The sequence below is a fragment of the Bombina bombina genome, chromosome 3 (genome assembly GCF_027579735.1).
Source record: "Bombina bombina isolate aBomBom1 chromosome 3, aBomBom1.pri, whole genome shotgun sequence".
NCBI classification, from domain to species: Eukaryota; Metazoa; Chordata; class Amphibia; order Anura; family Bombinatoridae; genus Bombina; species Bombina bombina.
This window is the reverse complement of record NC_069501.1, coordinates 492,735,695-492,755,694: the sequence shown is the minus strand read 5'-3', so window position 1 is coordinate 492,755,694 and position 20,000 is coordinate 492,735,695. Positions and strand designations below refer to the sequence as shown.

The 20,000-nt window shown below is 38.2% G+C and overlaps 1 protein-coding gene across 3 annotated transcripts in view; it reads left to right on the top strand.

The window, feature by feature from the left end:
• Positions 1–19,641, top strand: part of KCNC4 (potassium voltage-gated channel subfamily C member 4) — a 70,281-nt gene extending 50,640 nt beyond the window's left edge. Inside the window, exon 3 of one of the 3 annotated variants that reach the window (XM_053704729.1) lies at positions 19,175–19,641. In XM_053704729.1, coding sequence (XP_053560704.1) covers positions 19,175–19,425 — 251 coding nt within the window. In that variant the 3' untranslated portion in view covers positions 19,426–19,641. The remainder of the gene's footprint in view (positions 1–19,174) is intronic. The other 2 variants (XM_053704728.1, XM_053704727.1) reach the window with 2 other exon arrangements.
• Positions 19,642–20,000: the final 359 nt, after the last annotated feature.

The window sequence follows — 20,000 nt, the reverse complement described above, 5'->3', positions numbered from 1 at the left end:
AAACAACACAAGACACTTTTCAAAGGGTGTGTCCAAAGACTGCAAAATAATAAAAATTTTGCAAATAAAGGGCCAGATTGCAAGTGGAGTGCAGGATATCGCTTTTGTGATAGCGATATTTGCACTCCACTGAGTAATACCAGCACACGCTAATTTGCTCTGGTATTTCTTGTTGACAGCAATGCGAACGTAAGCTCGCGTTCGCATTACTGGGAAGCATTGCGCTCATGAGAGCGCACTTCCATAGGCTCCAATGTGAGCCTCGTTCTCATGCCGTGGGAGAAAGTAGTGCAGTGGTGGCAGTAAAGTGTAAACATATATGTATATGACTATATACATTTATTTTTATGTGTTTATATGTCTATATACACATATTAACACATAAATATATATGTCAATAAGCATATACATATATATTTACTGGAAACACACAGTTCCCATAGGCCACAATGTAAAGGCAATTTTCAGTGCCATTTTTTTCTAACACCCTACAGCCGCTGACTTGAGCCTCCAAAAACTGCTAAGTGGAGTTTTCTTCTTCTTTTATTTTAAAATGCTACATTTAAAAAAAAAAAGAAAAAGAAAACTAACACTTATGCTTGGGGGCATTTGTGGGACATTTATAAAATTAACCAGAGATCTGATCTCTGGTTAATTTTCTAAGCGCTAATTGCTAACGCTAGCTCGAGGTAGTGGCTGGTTATTTATCACACACCCGCAAATAGGCAAATTTGCCCGATTGCTGGGGCGTGATAAATTGGCACTCCACTTGTAATCTAGTCCAAAATTATTTTTAAATCCTTCTGAAATTTTTATTTTTATGCAAAAGTTTTGCAAATCAATGCCTAATTTGCTGATATATATATATACACATAGTCACAACTCACTGTTATGTGCGCTCTTCAGATAAGTCCGGTGTATAGACACAGACCCGGCACAATGGAGAGTGGGCGGGGACACACTCCCTTTGTTCGGCCAGCGGATAGGCTGCTACTTCGGGCGAGACTGCTGTACACGCCCCAAACAATGAAAGATATACAAATTCACAAAATTCAAATAGCGCTCAACCTCCAAAACTTGGACTCCAAGACAGCGTATGTCTGAATATATAGAGAACAATGAAGACGCGAAACGAAACGCGTCTGCATGGAGATCAGTTCATCTACCTGATTGCCTATGTCACTGCTGGCTTTTGTGCTGGATGACTAAAAGTACATCCTTTTTAAGTTTCTGGAATAAAGTTTCAAGTTTTTACTTTTTTCTTGCTGCCTGGAGCATTTTCATTGTTCTCTATATATTCGGACATACGCTGTCTTGGAGTCAGTTAAAATGAACTATTTGTATTCCATTTAATACACTATATAAAATGAATCATTGGGAACTGTTACAGTACAATGTCACTGTAAAAATGTTATAATACAATGCCCCTTTAATAGAAGACAGGAATGGGTGAGAATGAAGAGACTGTCAATATCCCCCACCATCGCCTGTTTGAGTATAACAATTTTGCTTTCCTCTTGACTCTTCTGTTAACACTTTCCACTAGTCTGTCACTTTCTCATGTTAACACCACTATTAGTTTCTCAATTTAGTATTCTGCAAGACATATGAAAATGATTAACTTTCAGTAATGTTTAAAGTAATGTTTTTTTTATATACTTAATTGAAGTATTGAACAAGGGATTGTAAAGAGAGTTAGTGAGAGATGGGTCATATTTTAGGGCAATGGAGCAAATTGCGAGGGTTTAGAAGTGACAGGGAGGGGGAAATTGCTACTTTGTCCTCAGAGGCTGAGAAACTGTTACTCATTCTTCCCTGCTGGGTAACCCATGCTAGAAAATATATACTTGTGCAGCCTTCTTGTACAAAAATGTGCAAAGTCTTTAATTGAGCCCTCTGAAACCCCTGTAGTTATACCCTTGGCCATAATCAAACAGTGAGGGAAAATTCCCATCTGCCCTATCTGTATTTTGTGTTGAATGTTGCAACTTTATTGGAGATGTTAGCTCCATTTGTCAGCTCAGTTACTGGTGGATCTGTGTACTTTGGGTCTCGGGTTGGAAGAAGCAGTTTTATATGGGGATGTGACTTTTATGTGATTTGGACAAAGTTTATGTGGCAAGGAAACCATTGTGAAGGTATCAGAAATGTGTGTGTTTTTTTAATGTATTTATTTAATTAAAGAGACAGCAAACACAGTTTATTTCTTTAATTTTTCAAACACAAAATGCCTTAAAGGGACACTCATTTAAAATTAAACTTTCATTATTCAGATAGAGCATGCAATTTTAAACAACTTGCCAATTTACTTCCATTAACAAAACGTGCACAGTCTTTTTATATTTAAACTTTTTGAGTCACCAGCTCCTACTGAGCATGTGCAAGAATAAGTGTGTATGCATTTGTGAATGGCTGATTGCTGTCACATGGTTTGTGTATGCATTTGTGATTGGCTGATGACTGTCACATGGTACAGGGGGAGTGGAAAAAGACATAACTTTTAAAATTGTCAGAAAAAAAAATCTACTACTCATTTGAAGCTCAGACTAAGTGCTATTGCATTGTCTTGTTATCTACAGTGTTGACTGGTCCTTTAAGCACATACTATATGCAATGCATATATCATTTTCTTTTAAACAGCTGAAATAGATTAATTTTACCAGTGATTATTCCCTGAAATCTCCCTCGCCAGCCACCCTCTAGTCTGTGCATTTTTTTTTTCTGTTTGTAGCTCCAGGCGCCTTTCAAACAGTTACCGATTGCGCCCTAGAGAATAATGAAACATACTCTTGTGTTTGCCTGGGCTTCCCTGAGTAGACCAGTGCATGTGCTGCCTCAGCAGTTAAAGGGATGCAATTTTCAGCAACTTTCTAATTTACTCCTATTATAAATGTTTCTTCATTCTCGTGCTATCTTTATTTGAAAAAGCAGAAATCTAAATTAAGGAGTCGGCCTATTTTTGGTTAAGAACCTGGGTTGCGCTTGCTGATTGGTGGCTAAGATGCCTACTTATCAAGCCGTCAACCGCAAATACGCTGGAATTCCGCAGCGTAATTGTGGAGAGCCTGATTCCCCTTAGTTATCAAACCCTACAGACCAGCAAAAGTTGAAATCTGTGACGTAACATATGATCCGTCGGTCTCAATCCGACACAGATCGATGCTTATGTCATTACAGTTCCGAATGCAAATTCAGCACTATCTGACAACTTTTGCTAGTTAACAAATATCTACCAGGTACGCTCGCCACTATTCCGGCCCAGCGTACCTGCTTTTCAATTTCATCAGCCAATAGAATGCGAGGTCAATCCTATTGGCTGATTGGATCAGCCAACAGGATGAAAGCTCAATCCTATTGGCTGATTGCAACAGCCAATAGGATTTTTTCAACCTTAATTCCGATTGGCTGATAGAATTCTATCAGCCAATCGGAATCTAAGGGACGCCATCTTGGATGACGTCATTTAAAGGAACCTTCATTCCAAAGAAGACGTCGTAAGAAGAGGATGCTCCTCGTCAGATGTCTTGAAGATGGAGCCGCTCCGCGCCGGATGGATGAAGATAGAAGATACCGTCTGGGTGAAGATTTCTGCAGGTTTGGATGAAGACTTCGGCCGCTTGGATGAAGACTTCTGCCGGCTTCGAAGAGGACTTCTGCCGCTTCGTTGAGGATGGATGTCGGCTCTTCAGAAACTGTAAGTGGATCTTTGGGGGTTAGTGTTAAGATTTTTTAAGGGTTTATTGGGTAGGTTTTATTTTTAGGTTAGGGTTTGGGCAGCAATAGAGCTAAATGCCCTTTTAAGGGCAATGCCCATACAAATGCCCTTTTTTAGGGCAATGGGGAGCTTAGGTTTTTTTAGTTAAGTTTTTATTTGGGGGGGTTGGTTGTGTGGGTGGTGGGTTTTACTGTTGGGGGGGTATTTGTATTTTTTATTTACAGATAAAAGAGCTGATTTATTTGGGACAATGCCCCGCAAAAGGCCCTTTCAAGGGCCATTGGTAGTTTATTGTAGGTTATGGGTTTTTTTTATTTTGGGGGGGCTTTTTTTATTTTCATAGGTCTCTTAGATTAGGTGTAATTAGTTTAAATATTTGATAATTTATTTTTTATTTTGTGTAACTTGGTGTTTATTTTTTTTTTGTAACTTAGTGTTTGTTATTTTTTGCAACTTTGTAATTTTTTATTGTAGATTTAAATTATTTGAGTAGGGTTAGGTGTTTAAATATATAATATAGTTAATTTAATTTGTAGTTTAATGTAGTTTTAGTATAACAGTTAGGGTAGATTAATTAATAGTTTAATATAGTTTAATGTAATTTTAGTCTAATAGTTAGGGTAGATTCATTAATAGTTTAATATAGTTTAATGTAATTTTAGTCTAATTGTTAGGGTAGATTAATTATTAGTTTAATATAGTTTAATATAGTTTAATTTAAATCTAAAGGTACGTTTAAACTTATTATAAGATAGGGATGAGTTAATATTATAAAGTTAGCGGGTTGTTAGGTTTATCGGTTAATAGGTTGATTTAGTTTATGGCGATGTGGGGGGCTGGTGGTTTAGGGGTTAATAGGTTTAGTAAGTGGTGGTGATGTGGGAGGCCAGAGGTTTAGGGGTTAATACATTTATTTAGTTGCGGCGGGGTCCGGGAGTGGCGGGATAGGGGTTAATAACTTTATTAGAGTTGCGGTTGGCTCCGGGAGCGGCGGGATAGGGGTTAATAACTTTATTAGAGTTGCGGTTGGCTCCGGGAGCGGCGGGATAGGGGTTAATAACTTTATTATAGTGGCAGTGTTTAGTGACAGTATACAAATAAAGCTGTGAAAAAGCCGAATAGCAGCAAGATCAATGACTGTTAGTTAACAACAGTCCTCTGCTCATCGCCCCGTACTTGGTGCGCGGCTTTTTGACAACTTTTTTGTTAAATAGGGAGAGCGTATTCAGGTTAGCGGCAGCGATTTTAGGCGATCTTAGGCGAGCGTATTGGTGCCGTCGGATGCAGCATAGTTGACAGCTTGATAAGTAGGCCTCTAAATGTTCTCACCAATCGGCAAGCACTATCCAGGGTGCTGAACCAAAAATGGATCGGCTCCTTTGCATAGATTTTTGCTTTTTCAAATAAAGATTGCAAGAGAACGAAAAAAAAATGATAATAGGAGTAAATTAGAAAGTTGCTTAGAATTGCATGTTCTATCTGAATCGTGAAAGAAAAAAATTGGGTTTAGTACCTTTTTAACAATGTGAAGGCGGACAGACAGCAAAGCTCATGAAAGAGCTTTGCAGGAAGAAAGGTGCAGGTGGGAGCCTTCCAGTGGGCTAGACCGTTCCCTGCAAACAAATTCCCAAAGTCGGTATGTCACTGTGAGTGGCCAGGCACACAGATCAGTAATAGGTCCTGAATTGTTAAACTTAAAGGAACATGAAGCAAATTTTTTTTTTTAATGATTTAGGTAGAACAAAGAATTTTAAACAACTTTCCGATTTACTTCTATTATCATTTTTTTCATTCTCTTGGTATCATTTGTTGAAGTAACAGCAGTGCGCTACTCTAGTAGTTTCTAACTAAACACATGGGTGAGCTAATGACAATCGGTATATATAAATATGCAGCCACTAATCAGCAGCTAGAACCTAGGTTCTTTGCTGCTCCCGAGCTTACCTAGATAAACCTTTCAACAAAGGATAACAAGAGAAGGAAGCAAATTAAATAATAGAAATAAATTGGAAAGGTGTTATAAATTGTATGTTCTATCTGAATCATGAATGTCTAATTATGACTTTACTGTCCCTTTAACAATAGAAACAATGTTAAATTTATTTTAATACATTTTGGTAATTTCTAATATACATTAATGCAGTTATGCATTTGTCAAGGGGTATGTATTACTGACACTTTAAACACCTCTTGCTTTTTTGTACAAATTGTGCTTTGTCCCACGCTCCCTAGTGAGGACAAAAAACAAATGACATAAACTTCAAATACTGCAAATTAATAGTTGTCACTTCCTGATTTTTTCGTTTTGGCTTCTCTAAGGAGCGTAGGTCAAAGCACAATTTGAACACAAAGAGAAGAGGTGTTTTGTTTAATGTCCCTTTAATGTTTTGTTTGGTATGTTTTTAAGTGTTTTCTGTTTGTTAATGCTAAGTTGCCTGCTTTATTAAAGGGACACTAAGCATCATTTAATTACAAGACATTTCTGTTGTGTTGCTATACAATAACATATCAGCCAAGTCTTAAATGTTTTTTAAAACAAATTAACATCTTTTTTTACTACAAATATTTTTCAGTAACCAAACTCCTCCCACCATCTGCCATATTTGAAGGAGCCAATCTGGGTTTTAGTCTGCAGACAACAAGGCTAGCTACTATCAAAAAGTTAGTATAAACTACTTTTGTTTTTCAGTTGTTGTCAGTCAAAGCCAATAAATGTACGATATTGGGAAGTCAGGAGGGTGCTTTTTAATGTTCTTAGAAGTAGAAATTGCTCAAATGTCAGAGCTAAATTAGATGAATGAGGCAAATTAAATTGTTTTATTTTACATAACTAAACATTTTGTTTAAAATTTCAAGGTGTTTACTGTCCCTTTAATGAATAGCTGCAGCATTTATTATTTCCAAATTTAATTTGTTATGTTCTTATATCTTATACCGAGTGCCTAACATAGGGAATCAAGCTTAGCGCTACTTATAGGCACATTTAAATGGCTCCTTTAAATGTGCTTTATTGTGCTTTATTGTCAAAAATTCTTATTAGTTATTTTTTAGATGTGTTGGTAAAAGGGACAGTCTACACCAGAATTTTTATTGTTTGAAAAGATAGATAATCCCTTTATTACCCATTCCCTAGTTTTGCATTACCAACACAGTTATATAAATACACTTTTTACCTCTGTGATTACCTAAGCTTCTGCAAACTGCCCCCTTATTTCAGTTCTTTTGACAGACATCCTTTTTAGCCAATCAGAGCTTGCTCACTGGAACTCCACGTGCGTGAGCACAGTGTTATCTATATGATGAACTAACACCCTCTAGTGGTGAAAAACTGTCAAAATGCCCTGAGAGAAGAGGCGGCCTTCTAGGGCTTAGACATTAGCATATGAACCTCCTAGGCTTAGCTTTCAACTAAGAATACCAAGAGAACAAAGCAAAATTGGTGATAAAAGCAAATTGGAAAATTGTTTAAAATTACATTCCCTATCTGAATCATGAAAGTTTATTTTGGACTAGGCTGTCCCTTTAACATACCATAATATACTTATGTTAAAGGGATAGGAAAGTCAAAATTGAATTTGCAGGATTCAGATAGAGCATTTAATTTTTAAGACAATCTTAAAATCACTTCTATTTTCAAATGTGCTTCGTTCTCTTGGTATCCCATGTTGAAAAAGAATATACATACATCCTACATTAGTAGGAGGAAGCTGGTGATTGGTGCCTGCACACATTTGTCTCTTGTGATTGGCTAACTAGATGTGTTCAGTTAGCTGCAAGTAGTGCAATGCTATTCCTTCAACAAAGGATAACAAGAGAATGAAGAGAAATTTGATAATAGAAGTAAATTGAAAAGTTGTTTAAAATTGTATGTTCTATCCAAATTATGAAAAGAACATTTTGGGATTTCCTGTCCCTTTACGTTTTACTTAAATTATATCTGAGTTATGCTTTCTAAGCCCATCTGAGATTTGTATGTATTTATTTATTTATTTACTTTAATAAAACTTGAGTTGATTATTAAAAGAATAGATCAAAATGAGCAGTTTTGTTGTGTAAACCCACACAGTCTATATACAGACATACATTAATAGTACTCCTTATATTAAAGGGACAGTCTACTCCAGAATTGTTATTGTTTAAAAAAATAGATAATCCCTTTAATGCCCATTCCTCAGTTTTGCACAACCAACATGGTTATATTAACACACTTTTTACCTCTGTGATTACCTTGTATCTAAGCCTCAGCAGGCAGTCACCTTAATTCAGTTCTGTTGACAGGCTTGCATTTTATCCAATCAGTGCTGACTCCTAGGTAAGTCCACGGGAGTGAGCACAATGCTATCTATATGGCACACATGAACTAGAGCTGTCTAATTGTGAAAAACTGTCAAAATGCACTGAGATAAGAGGTGTTCTTAAAGGGCTTAGACATTAGAATATGAGCCTTCCTAGGTTTAACTTTCATCAAAGAATACAAAGAGACCAAAGCAAATTTAATGCTAAAAGTAAATTGAAAAGTTGTTTAAAATTGCATGCCCTATCTGAATCATGAAAGTTTAATTTTGACTAGACTATCCCTTTAAATATAGGAAAAATCTATGTCCTTATCCGTTCTCTGCAATTTCGTATCAGTTTGGGACATACACCTCAAGCTATCAGCAAAGCCTTTAATAAAGGAGAAATCTGATGGGTCTTCACTTTGCATCAGTTAAATTGTCACTGAGTTACAGAGGCATGAAATAAAGAAATGTTTCTGCTAAAGTATTCATGAGACAACACCGGTTGTTTATATGTATTAGCAGTGCCCTTTTTTATCTGTATAAATACTGACCTTCAGTTATTCATCGGTTTATGTATCGCACAGTCGAGTTGTGGAGGGGCATTATATAGAACCTTTTTACAGGATATTTGTTTTGTTAAGACTGAGGAATAGAACATTTTTTACAAGCAGCCTTAGGATATGTCTTGAACTTTATGGCTTATTCATTTTGTGCATTTCTGCTATATTGCTTCTTTTTTGTATTACCTTCCTAATATATATATATATTGTCTGATGAAGCGCATGTGAGCATGCGCGAAACGCGTCAGATCTAGCACCCCTTGCACACCTGTGATAGTGCTACTCACCTTGTGTAATCAATAAAACCACTTGGCATCAAGTTCCTGGGTCGTATATATATATATATATATATATATATATATATTTATATTTTGCGGGTAAAGTCAGATAATGGGTAATCCTAGGATTACCTGGGTAAAACAGACATTACCCAAGCGGCTGTCGGTAAAGCCCGATTATGTATGATCATAAATTCCCTCAGAGTGTGGAATCACTGCATCAAACATATATACAATGCACTGTATTCCCCCATCTTCACTATCTTTTTTTGCTTCTGCCTGGGGGGTTCAAGGGAGGTGAAGCCCACCTTATAAACCTCATTCTCCAAGGTTCACTTGGGGTGGATGCTAGGTGATAGGTGGGGCGCCTTCCTTGAACCCCCCAGGCGGAGGCAAAAGAAATAGTGTAGATGGGAATTACAGTACATCAGGCTTTACCTACAGCAGCTTGGGTAATGTCCGTTTTACCCAGGTAATCCTAGAATTACCCACATTTCTTACTTTACCCGTAACATATATATATATATATATATATATATATATATATATATATATATATATCAATATAATTATTTGCATAGGAAATTAGCACATCTAGGCAAGATTCCCCGCTTGCTTTTTCCCAGAAATACTTCATATACAATGGACAGTTTGGGTTTCCATTTGTGTGTCCGGTTTGAAACTGAGTCAATCACATTTCTAGGTTTGGTAGGAAACAGTCACAGTAAAAAAAAGGTGACGTGCATTTGCAACACCTGGCACATGCCTACAGTTATTTCTTTCTTGTGTGTGTGTCTTTGTGTGAGAGTGTGTCTGTGTGTGTAAGTGTCTGTGTGTGACAGTGTGTGTGTGTCTTTGTGTGAGAGTGTGTGTCTTTGTGTGGGAGTGTGTTTTGTTTGTAAGTGTCTGTGTGTGACAGTGTGTGTGTGTCTTTGTGTGAGAGTGTGTCTGTGTGTGTAAGTTTCTGTGTGTGACAGTGTGTGTGTGTCTTTGTGTGAGAGTGTGTCTGTGTGTGAGAGTGTGTCTGTGTTTGTAACAGTCTGTGTGTGTAACAGTCTGTGTGTGTCTTTGTGTGAGAGTGTGTTTGTGTGTGTGTCTGTGTGGGAGTGTGTTTTGTTTGTAAGTGTCTGTGTGTGACAGTGTGTTTGTGTCTTTGTGGTTTGTCAATGTCTTTGTGTGTGTGTGTATGTGTGTGAAAGAGTGAGTGTATTTGTGTGTGTGTGAGAGAGAGAGTGTGTGTGAGAGAGAGAGTATGTTTGAAAGTGTGTGTGTGTGAGGGAGTGTTTGAGAGGTTGAATATCAATGTGGAGGTTTGTGTTTATGTGCTGTTATACATAATGTGTACTCTGCAAAAAGACTTTTTGCTGTGCTGTGCTGTGCTGTGCATGGTGCAAAACTGTTCGGGTTTGGCTGAACTAAAGCTAGCAACCCTAATGTATATATATGTGTATAAACAGGGCCAGCGTTGTGCTGCCTGGGTCTGGGAATGAAATGACGACATCTCACAATCCAATATAATCTAATCCCAAATATCTTACTGTAAATTTCACCATCATAATAGTAGAAAATATACATACAACACTAAAATATGCTGAGTATCACAGAAAGCACGAGCCGTATACTGACTTTACCTGAGGATATGTCAAAGGCAGGCAGTGAGCTTGAATCGTCAAGCCCATATCAGAACAGACCTTTGGAACTGTAGCCCCTCTATAAGCAACATACATCAGATCAAAACGCAGGACTTGCAGCCCACTCTTTTGCCTATGCCCATTTTTTATCAGACCCTTGGTTCTGCTGCAGCCCCTGTGTTAGCTCATTATCACATCAAATCAAACCCTTAGCACTATGGTCCATCTACCAGTTATAGACCCACAGTAGATTAGTCCCTTAGCTTTGTGGCCTTTCTGTCAGCCATATACCCACATCAGACCAGCCCGCTGGCACTTTGATCCCTCTGTCAGCCTTATGCCCACATCAGACCAGCCCGCTGGCACTGTGATCGATCTGTCAGCCTTATGCCCACATCAGACGAGCCCGCTTGCACTTTGATCCCTCTGTCAGCCTTATGCCCACATCAGACCTGCCTGCTGGCCCTGTGATCCCTCTGTCACCCATATACCTACATCAGACCAACCCACTGGCACTGTGATCCCTCTGCCAGCCTTATGCCCACATCAGACCAGCCCGCTGGCATTGTGATCCCTCTGTAAGCCATGTATCAATATCAGACCATCCCGCTGGTACAGTGATCCCTCTGTCAGCCTTATGTCCTCAACGTACCAGCCCGCTGGCACTGTGATCCCTCTGTCAGCCTCATGCCCACATCAGACCAGCCTGCTGGCACTGTGATCCCTCTGTCAGCCATGTATCAATATCAGACCGGCCCGCTGGTACAGTGATCCCTCTGTCAGCCTTATGCCCTCAACAGACCAGGCCGCTGGCACTGTGATCCCTCTGTCAGCCTTATGCCCACATCAGACCTGCCTGCTGGCACTGTGATCCCTCTGTCAGCCATGTATCAATATCAGACCGGCCCATATCAGATCATCCCGCTGGTACAGTGATCCCTCTGTCAGCCTTATGCCCACATCAGACCAGCCCGCTGGCACTGTGATCCCTCTGTCAGCCATGTATCAATATCAGACCAGCCCACTGGTACAGTGATCCCTCTGTCAGCCTTATGCCCACATCAGACCAGCCTGCTGGCACTGTGATCCCTCTGTCAGCCTTATGCCCACATCAGACCGGCCCGCTGGTACAGTGATCCCTCTGTTAGCCTTATGCCCACATCAGACCAGCCCGCTGGCACTGTGATCCCTCTGTCAGCCATGTATCAATATCAGACCAGCCCACTGGTACAGTGATCCCTCTGTCAGCCTTATGCCCTCAATAGACCAGGCTGCTGGCACTGTGATCCCTCTGTCAGCCTTATGCCCACATCAGACCAGCCTGCTGGCACTGTGATCCCTCTGTCAGCCTTATGCCCACATCAGACCGGCCCGCTGGTACAGTGATCCCTCTGTTAGCCTTATGCCCTCAACAGACCAGACCGCGGGTACAGTGATCCCTCTGTCAGCCTTATGCCCTCAACAGACCAGCCCGCTGGCACTGTGATCCCTCTGTCAGCCTTATGCCCTCAATGGACTAGGCCGCTGGCACTGTGATCCCTCTGTTAGCCTTATGCCCACATCAGACCAGCCTGCTGGCACTGTGATCCCCCTGTCAGCCTTATGCCCACATCAGACCAGCCCGCTGGTATTTTGATCCCTTTCTCAGCCACATGCCCACAACAGACCAGAGACCTCTGGCACTGAAACCCCTCTGTCAGCCACATACCCATATACGACCTGACCCCTGGCACTGTGATCCCTCTATCAGCCATATATCAATATCAGACAAGATAGCTGGCACTGTGATCCCTCTGTCAGCCACATACCCACATCCGACCAGACTGCTGGCACTGTAGCCTTTCTACCAGCAGCATATCTAAAACAGACCGACCTTTGGTCCTGCAGCGCCACTTTTTTGCCAACTCAGACCATATATTTGACACTGTAGCCCTCTGCCTGACATAATATAAACACATATCTATTGACACATAAAGCAGCATATATTTTTACAAATGCGGAGCTCGACCTGTTTTTGTGTGATACAGGAAACCTTAAATGCAAGTGCATAGAAAAGCTATATACATTCTCACACACACATCCAGAAAGTGCTCTAACACTGCTTTGTGTTTAGGGCTCTTTTTGTAAGAAAAATTCTCAGAATTCCCTCGGAGAAACATGATTTTTTTTCTTTCATGATTCAGAGAATACAATTTTCAAACATTTTCCAATTCACTTATTCTTTGTTGAAAAGATATCTAGACAGGTAGCGTGCACGTATCTGGAGCACTAATTGACAGGAAATAGTGCTTTCATCTAATGCTCTTGCTAATGTATAACATTATTGCAAAACTGCTTCCATATAGTGCTGCAGACATGTGCACACTCCTCAGCCTACTTTTCTACTTTTTAACAAAGGATAACAAGAAAACTAAGAAATTTGATATCAGAAGTACACTGGAAAGTTATTTCAAATTGTATATGCTATCTGAATCATAAAAGAAAAAAATTAGGGTTTGATGTCCCTTTAAAATGGGGCATGCAACGGTGTGCTTCTAGTGACATGGTGATATAGGTGGGATTTTACAGGGGCAAGGCTACATATTCCCTTATTCTTTGTACCATGCTATCTACAGTTGTCCATTATGGGGAAAATGTCAGTATTCATTCACACTTTTCCCTTATCCAAGATGGCCTCTTGAATATTTTATATGCTCAGAGCACTCAGGGCATTGATCAACATAGTTTCCAAAATTAGATCAAGTAAGCAGGTCATGGGAGTATTGAGCAGATCAGCCTGGAGGTGTGAATAATTCTAGCTTTTGTGCTCCCTCTAAAACACCAATATAAATTGCACACAATATATTAAAGTGACACTGAACCCAAATTTTTTCTTTCATGATTCAGACAGAGCAAGCAATTTTAAGCAACTTTCTAATTTACTCCTATTATCAAATTTTCTTCATTCTCTTGGTATCTTTATTTGAAAAGCAAGAATGTAAAGTTTAGATGCCGGCCCATTTTTGGTGAACAACCTGGGTTGTTCTTGTTGATTGGTGGATAAATTCACCCACCAATAAACAAGTGCTATCCATGGTGCTGAGCCAAAAATTGGTTGGCTCCTTAGCTTAGATGCCTTCTTTTTCAAATAAAGATAGCAAGAAAACGAAGAAAAAATGATAATAGGAGTAAATTAGAATGTTGCTTAAAATTGCCTGCTCTGTCCAAATCATGAAATAAAAAAATTGGGTTCAGTGTCAATTTAAAGTGAAAAGGGGTTTATCGCAGGTTTTTGTGCGCGTCGGGTTTACCGCTCATATTAAAGGTAGAAAATGAACGTGATCGCTTTTTACTTTCAATTTGTAATATGAGCGCAACCTGACACGCGCAAAAAGCTTACTTCTACTAGAGGGTAGAGCAGGAGGGTTAAATACTGCTCCATTTGTAATCTGGCCCAAAGATACATAAGACCCAAAAAAGATTTGATTCCCACATATATTTGAACCCCCACCTTATGGCAGAGATAGAAAAAATCAGTAACCTGCTACACAAATATTATTCCGAACCATAAAATCTAAAGTTCATATCAAAGCAACTTCCCCCTCGAAAAACAAACAAACAGACAACTCACGAACAGCTTCTTCAAACCTTCTAAAACGATTTCTACTCCCACCAACCCTGGGCGAGACTCATTTGTATTGTTAACAATCCACAACAACAATTAACAGCTGTTCCAATCTCATATGTGTAGGTTGTTAAAGCTGGAAGCAGATTGCTACAGTTACCGCAATGGAAAATATCCTATTCTTGTGTGTATATACATAGCAGGGGGAAAAAAAAGCAATTTGTTTAAGTACCATGTCCAGAACCCATGGATGAAGTAATAGTGATACAGTATCTTTCCCCAATATGATATGAGAGTGTTTTATAGACAGCTCCAAATAATTCTCATATTTGAAGTCCCAAAATAATTATGACAAATTCAAAAATATGGATATCAGTTTGGTTGTATATTGTTGTTTTTAATGGGTCCTTATATTGCAAACAATGCTCAGAAACAAAGTGAAGGAAGTTTAATTAAAATCAGCCAAAATACAATAAATTAAAAAGTGCTCATTGACATGTAATGTCTTTATTAATTATGAGGTGGTGATTAAGCACGCAAGGGCGGAGGCTGAAACCCTGACCTGCTAATTGGCTTTTCCAATCAATGATCTTCTGACCCTAAAGGATTATTGGCAAAGTTCATGTAACCATAAAAAATAGCCCAGGGAAGCAAGTTATGTAAATGGATGTAAAACCCTCTTTAAAAGGGACACTAAAGTTAAGATTAAACTTTCATGATTTAGACAGAACCTGTGATAAAAAAAACAATTTTCCAATTTATTTCCTTGATCAAATTGTGCTCAGTAATTTTCTGTGCATACTTTCTGAAGTACCAGATACTACTGAGCATGTGCAAGAGTAGATAGTATATAAGTGTATGAATCTTTGATTGGCTGATGGCTGTCACATGATACAGAGGACAAAGAAAATGAATTAAACTTGGAGATTTCTGAGTAAAAATCTACTGCTCTTTTGAAATTTAAAGTGAGTGTTCTTGCATTTGTCTTTTTTCAATGCATTGTTGTCTATGAATTTCTACTGTATAAAAGGCACTTTAACCCCTTAAGGGCGGGGCATTTCAGACAAAAACTTCCCCAAAAGACCAGAGCATTTTTAGCATTTTTGTCATCACTACATTTAAACAGAAATAGAGCCTTTTTTATATTTAACTATCAAAACTATATATATATATTTTTAGTAAACAACCCAAAGTATTGATCTAGGCCCATTTTGGTATATTTCATGATACCATTTCACCGCCAAATGCGATCAAATAAAAAAAAAGTTAACTTTTCACAAACTTTAGGTTTCTCACTGAAATTATTTACAAACATTTTGTGCAATCATGGCACAAATGGTTGTAAATGCTTCTCTGTGATCCCCTTTGTTCAGAAATAGCAAACATATATGGCTTTAGCATTGCTTTTAGGTAATTCGAAGGCTGCTTAATGCAGCTGCGCACCTCACTTGTATTATGCCCAGCAGTGAAGGGGTTAATTAGGTATCTTGTAGGGTTAATTTTAGCTTTAGTGTATAGGTTACCATCCCACCTGACACATCCCACCCCTAATCCCTCTCAAACAGCTCTCTTACCTCCCCCACCCTCCCACCTGACACATCCCACCCCTAATCCCTCTCAAACAGCTCTCTTACCTCCCCCACCCCTGAATGGTCACCCCAATTACTAAAATAAAAGGCTTTTTTATATAATTGTTGTATATATATATATATATATATATATTCTGCAGTGTATGATCCTCCCTAATCCCCCCAAACAGCTCTCTAACCCTCCCCCATCTACCTGTTAGCCGCCATCTTAAGTACTGGCAGATAGTACCTTGCTATAATTTTATTTATTTGGCCAAAAATTTTTTTTTCTGTAGTGTAGCTGTCCACCCTCATTACCATACCCCCTTCCCCTCCTAGATCGCTTTCCCACCCTCTACCCCACTTTCCACTATAACAGCCCCCTCTCCCTGCTTTCCCCTCCCCCTTCCTTTCCACTCACTGCAGCTCCACGTTTTTTTTCCCCCATAGTGTGCGATCTTGCCCCTCCCACTCACCTTCTGCCCGCTTCAGTGATGGGACGCCCCACTTGCCTCCCTCCTTAGCCTCCCACCCACCAACGATCGGCACTACCGCTGTCCGTTGCAGAGAGGGCCACAGAGTGGCCCTCTCTGCATCGGTAACTCTGCAACTCTAGTTCTGCAGTGCCCCACTTTCATTATTTTATGTTTAATAATTACAAAACGGGCCTTAAGATAACTCTTGTCAGGTTAGTGCACATTTAGTGTATTCCTGTCGGACTGATGTGCGCAAACCCGACAGGCTTACATTAATTTTCATGTGCACTAACCTGACATGCGTTATCTTAATGTGCATTATGTAATTATTAAATATAAAATATTTAAAAATATTAATAATTAATGTAATTAATTATTATAGATAATATATTTTGTTTTATTATATTATATTTATAGTACTAAATATTCTAAAAAATATATAGAATATATATATATATATATATATATATATATATATATATATTATATATATATATATATATATTATTACACTATATATTAATAATTATTAATATTTTTAACAATATCTAATATTTCAATAACGCGACTTAAGGTAAATAATTCTACATGTGTGCTAACCCGACACCACCATAAACACTGCAAAACACACACACACATATATATATATATATATTATATAACATAACCCTTTGTAGTCAAATACATAGCCATATACTATATACCTTTAAACCCTTATAACTTTTTTGTTAAAATTGATATGATTCATTTTTATCAGATAGTGTTTGTATGACTGTAACAGTATATTTTAATGTATTTATGTTGCTTTTATCACTTACCCTCAACGCAAGGTCTTCAGTCTTGCGAATCCGAGGCGCATTAAATTCTATTGTGCTTGAGCGAATGCATTTACGTTCAACTTGTAATATGCACGCAAATTAACGTGCCTGTGATATTCTGATATCGTGTATGCCAAAGCTACTGCCTTTCCGGTGACAGCTAGGGGTCACCAATACCAGAGCTACAGGGTACACACTGGTAAACAGGCGCTAGGCGATCACTATTTTTATATTCTGATATCGCTTGCATGCAAACATTACTGCGCCACTTGTAATCTAGCTCTATATCTTGGCCATAGGCCATAGCACTGAACAGTTGTATTGTAGTTTTGAAGACTGAACTTTACACCTATCTGTGTGGTTGCCTTGATCAGCAGCTAATCTATAATTGTTGATATATATTAAGGATTTAAAAAAGGATTTAAAAAATACTTTAATGTTTTTTAATTTTGCTTTATTTATTTGTGTTTTTTTTAAACTATAGGCACATGTGAGGAGGTTTTAAAAAAATATTCTGAATTTGGTGTGCACACTCAAAAAGGTTCACCACCACTTATATTGATGACACACACATCTATACATGCACTCCTTAAAACAATCCTGAGTTTTTGTGTTGTTACCTCTCTGTTATCTTCTTCTGGATGTCATAACACTTCTTAAAACTCAACTCAAAGCTAGGCTAATTATTTTCTATCCTAGCAGTGTCTAAACTGTATATTTAATCTCTCTGTTAATATTACAATGGCATCTAGTGGTCATGCCTACTACCTTGGCATAACCTTTGACTTCAGACTCTTCTTCATATCCCACACCCACCAACAAATGTATGTATGTATTGGGTACTTGTAAAGCACGGCTAATCACCCTTAAGGGTCTCAAGGTGCTGCTCATTTTATCGACCTCAGAAGTTTGAAAGGCTGAGTGGACCTCGCCGGGGATCGAACTTGCAACCCTTGGGTTGCTACAGAGCTCCAGCCACAGTGCCTTAGCATGCTGAGCTATCTGTCCGGTCTGTCACTTTATTTATTCCACATTTAGTCATTACCATTTATCAGCAACAAATCAACAAACATCCTCATCCACTACCTTATTATGACCAGAACTGACAACTGTCTTCTTACATCAAAAACCTTTCCACATCATCCCTAGCTCTATTGCCCACCTAATTTTCTCACTGTTGCTGCCCCTTTTACCAAATCTCCAGTCATGGCTTTAATTTTCATCTGGAATTTAATTTAAATTGCTTGTTTTTCACTTTTAAACTCAGCCATGTCCATTCCATATGTTCAAATACAACACTCAATTTCACTTTTAAACTCAGCCATGTCCATTCCATATGTTCAAACACAACTCAAATACAACACTCCATTGTTCAAATACAACACTACATGATCTCTTCACCCATCTGCTGATGCACTTTGTGTTTTTCCTTTCACATACTCTACCTCAGTGGCAGAGACAAAACGTCCAGTGCTGCTCAAAAGCCTCAAACAAATATCCTCAAAGGTTAAACTTTTTAAGAGACCTCCAAAACCCCATCTTTCCATGACATAATAGGTCAGTCCTGATAACTTGTTGAGTAGATCTTCCCTATTTCAACCACATATTTTATCTACCAATGAATTTGTTCCACTTCCTCCATACTGAGCAGGTAACTATTTCTTTTGAACACTGCCCAATTTCTGGTTCATCAATTGTTAAATAAAAGTTCTGTTAGGTATCATATAATGTTGCCATAGATCTTAAAATTGTATTTCTTGCTTGTAAAGGTCACATAATATTGCAAAAAAATATGCTCTGCTATTGTAGAACACTTTTTTTTATTAAACTATTGATTGCACAGAACTACAGATTAGTGCAAAGAACTGTGTGTTTATACTTTTGCAAAGTTAAAGCAAGTTCCAGACTGCCAATGAACTGCTGACAGTAGTGCTGAGTCAATCAGAATAGGACAGAATATATGCATAGCTGTCAGTCACTCACCATGCTCTTTTCAGTATAAGAGAATGCAACTTTATGATCTTGTATAATTTTTTCTTTTGTAGATATATTTGTATATACATTATTTTCCTGGCTTCTATCAGTGTGTGACTAGCTCCTTAATATTTTGTCAGGTGCCATGTTTCATAAAAGTTTGCCAACACTTGATCTATTTATATTTCTGTTTTTAATTGTTACCATGTATACTTGATGCTTTTTAAACTAAAAAAGACAATAAAAATAATAATTCCTTTTTTTTTGCAGATTCAAAACAGAACGGTGATGCCAATGCAGTTATGTCAGATGAAGACCATGGTGACCCGTCACAGTTTTTGCCACTAGAAGAAAAACGAATTATGAGACGTGCCAGTGCCAAAGAAAAGAATAAGTCAGGAGCTACCTGCTTTCTGCTCAGTTCTGGGGAGTTTATTTGTGCCTCAGATGGAGGCATTCGAAAAGGTATGAGAGATATGGACATTGAAATGGACTCACAGATCCTTCTAGGGTCTTCGTAAAAATAAATAAAAAAATGAGCGTGACTGTGACCTATATGTATGCTATGTATCAACTAACTTCATAGTCTTCCCATAGAAAACATCTGAAATCTGCATAGGTGAAGTGTTAACAGTCTGTCTCTGTCACCTGTGTCAAAGGTCAAATTGGCCGCTCTTGGTAGCATCTTTAACTTCTGTCAAAATTGCAACTCAATAAAACCTCAGTAAAGTTCTGGATGTTGATGCTTTTTTGTCTCATTATTTCCTCTGATTAACAATAACGCATTAATTAAGTTATCTATTTTTGGTCATTCTAGCTCCCGTCAGGAATTAAGCCAAAACTGAACATATGCCGCACTAAAGAACTTCAGATTTTTATAGGAAAATGTTATTCACAATAGTGTTTTTAAGGAACGGAATACTATATACAGTGTGTATATATATATATATATATATATATATATATATATATATACACAATGTGTATATATATATATATATATATAAAGAGAAATAGCAGTGGACAAGTAAGAAATTACACTTTTATTAGTGACTTCCTTCTCTGATTACCAATAGCTTAATTACCCTCTAATAAA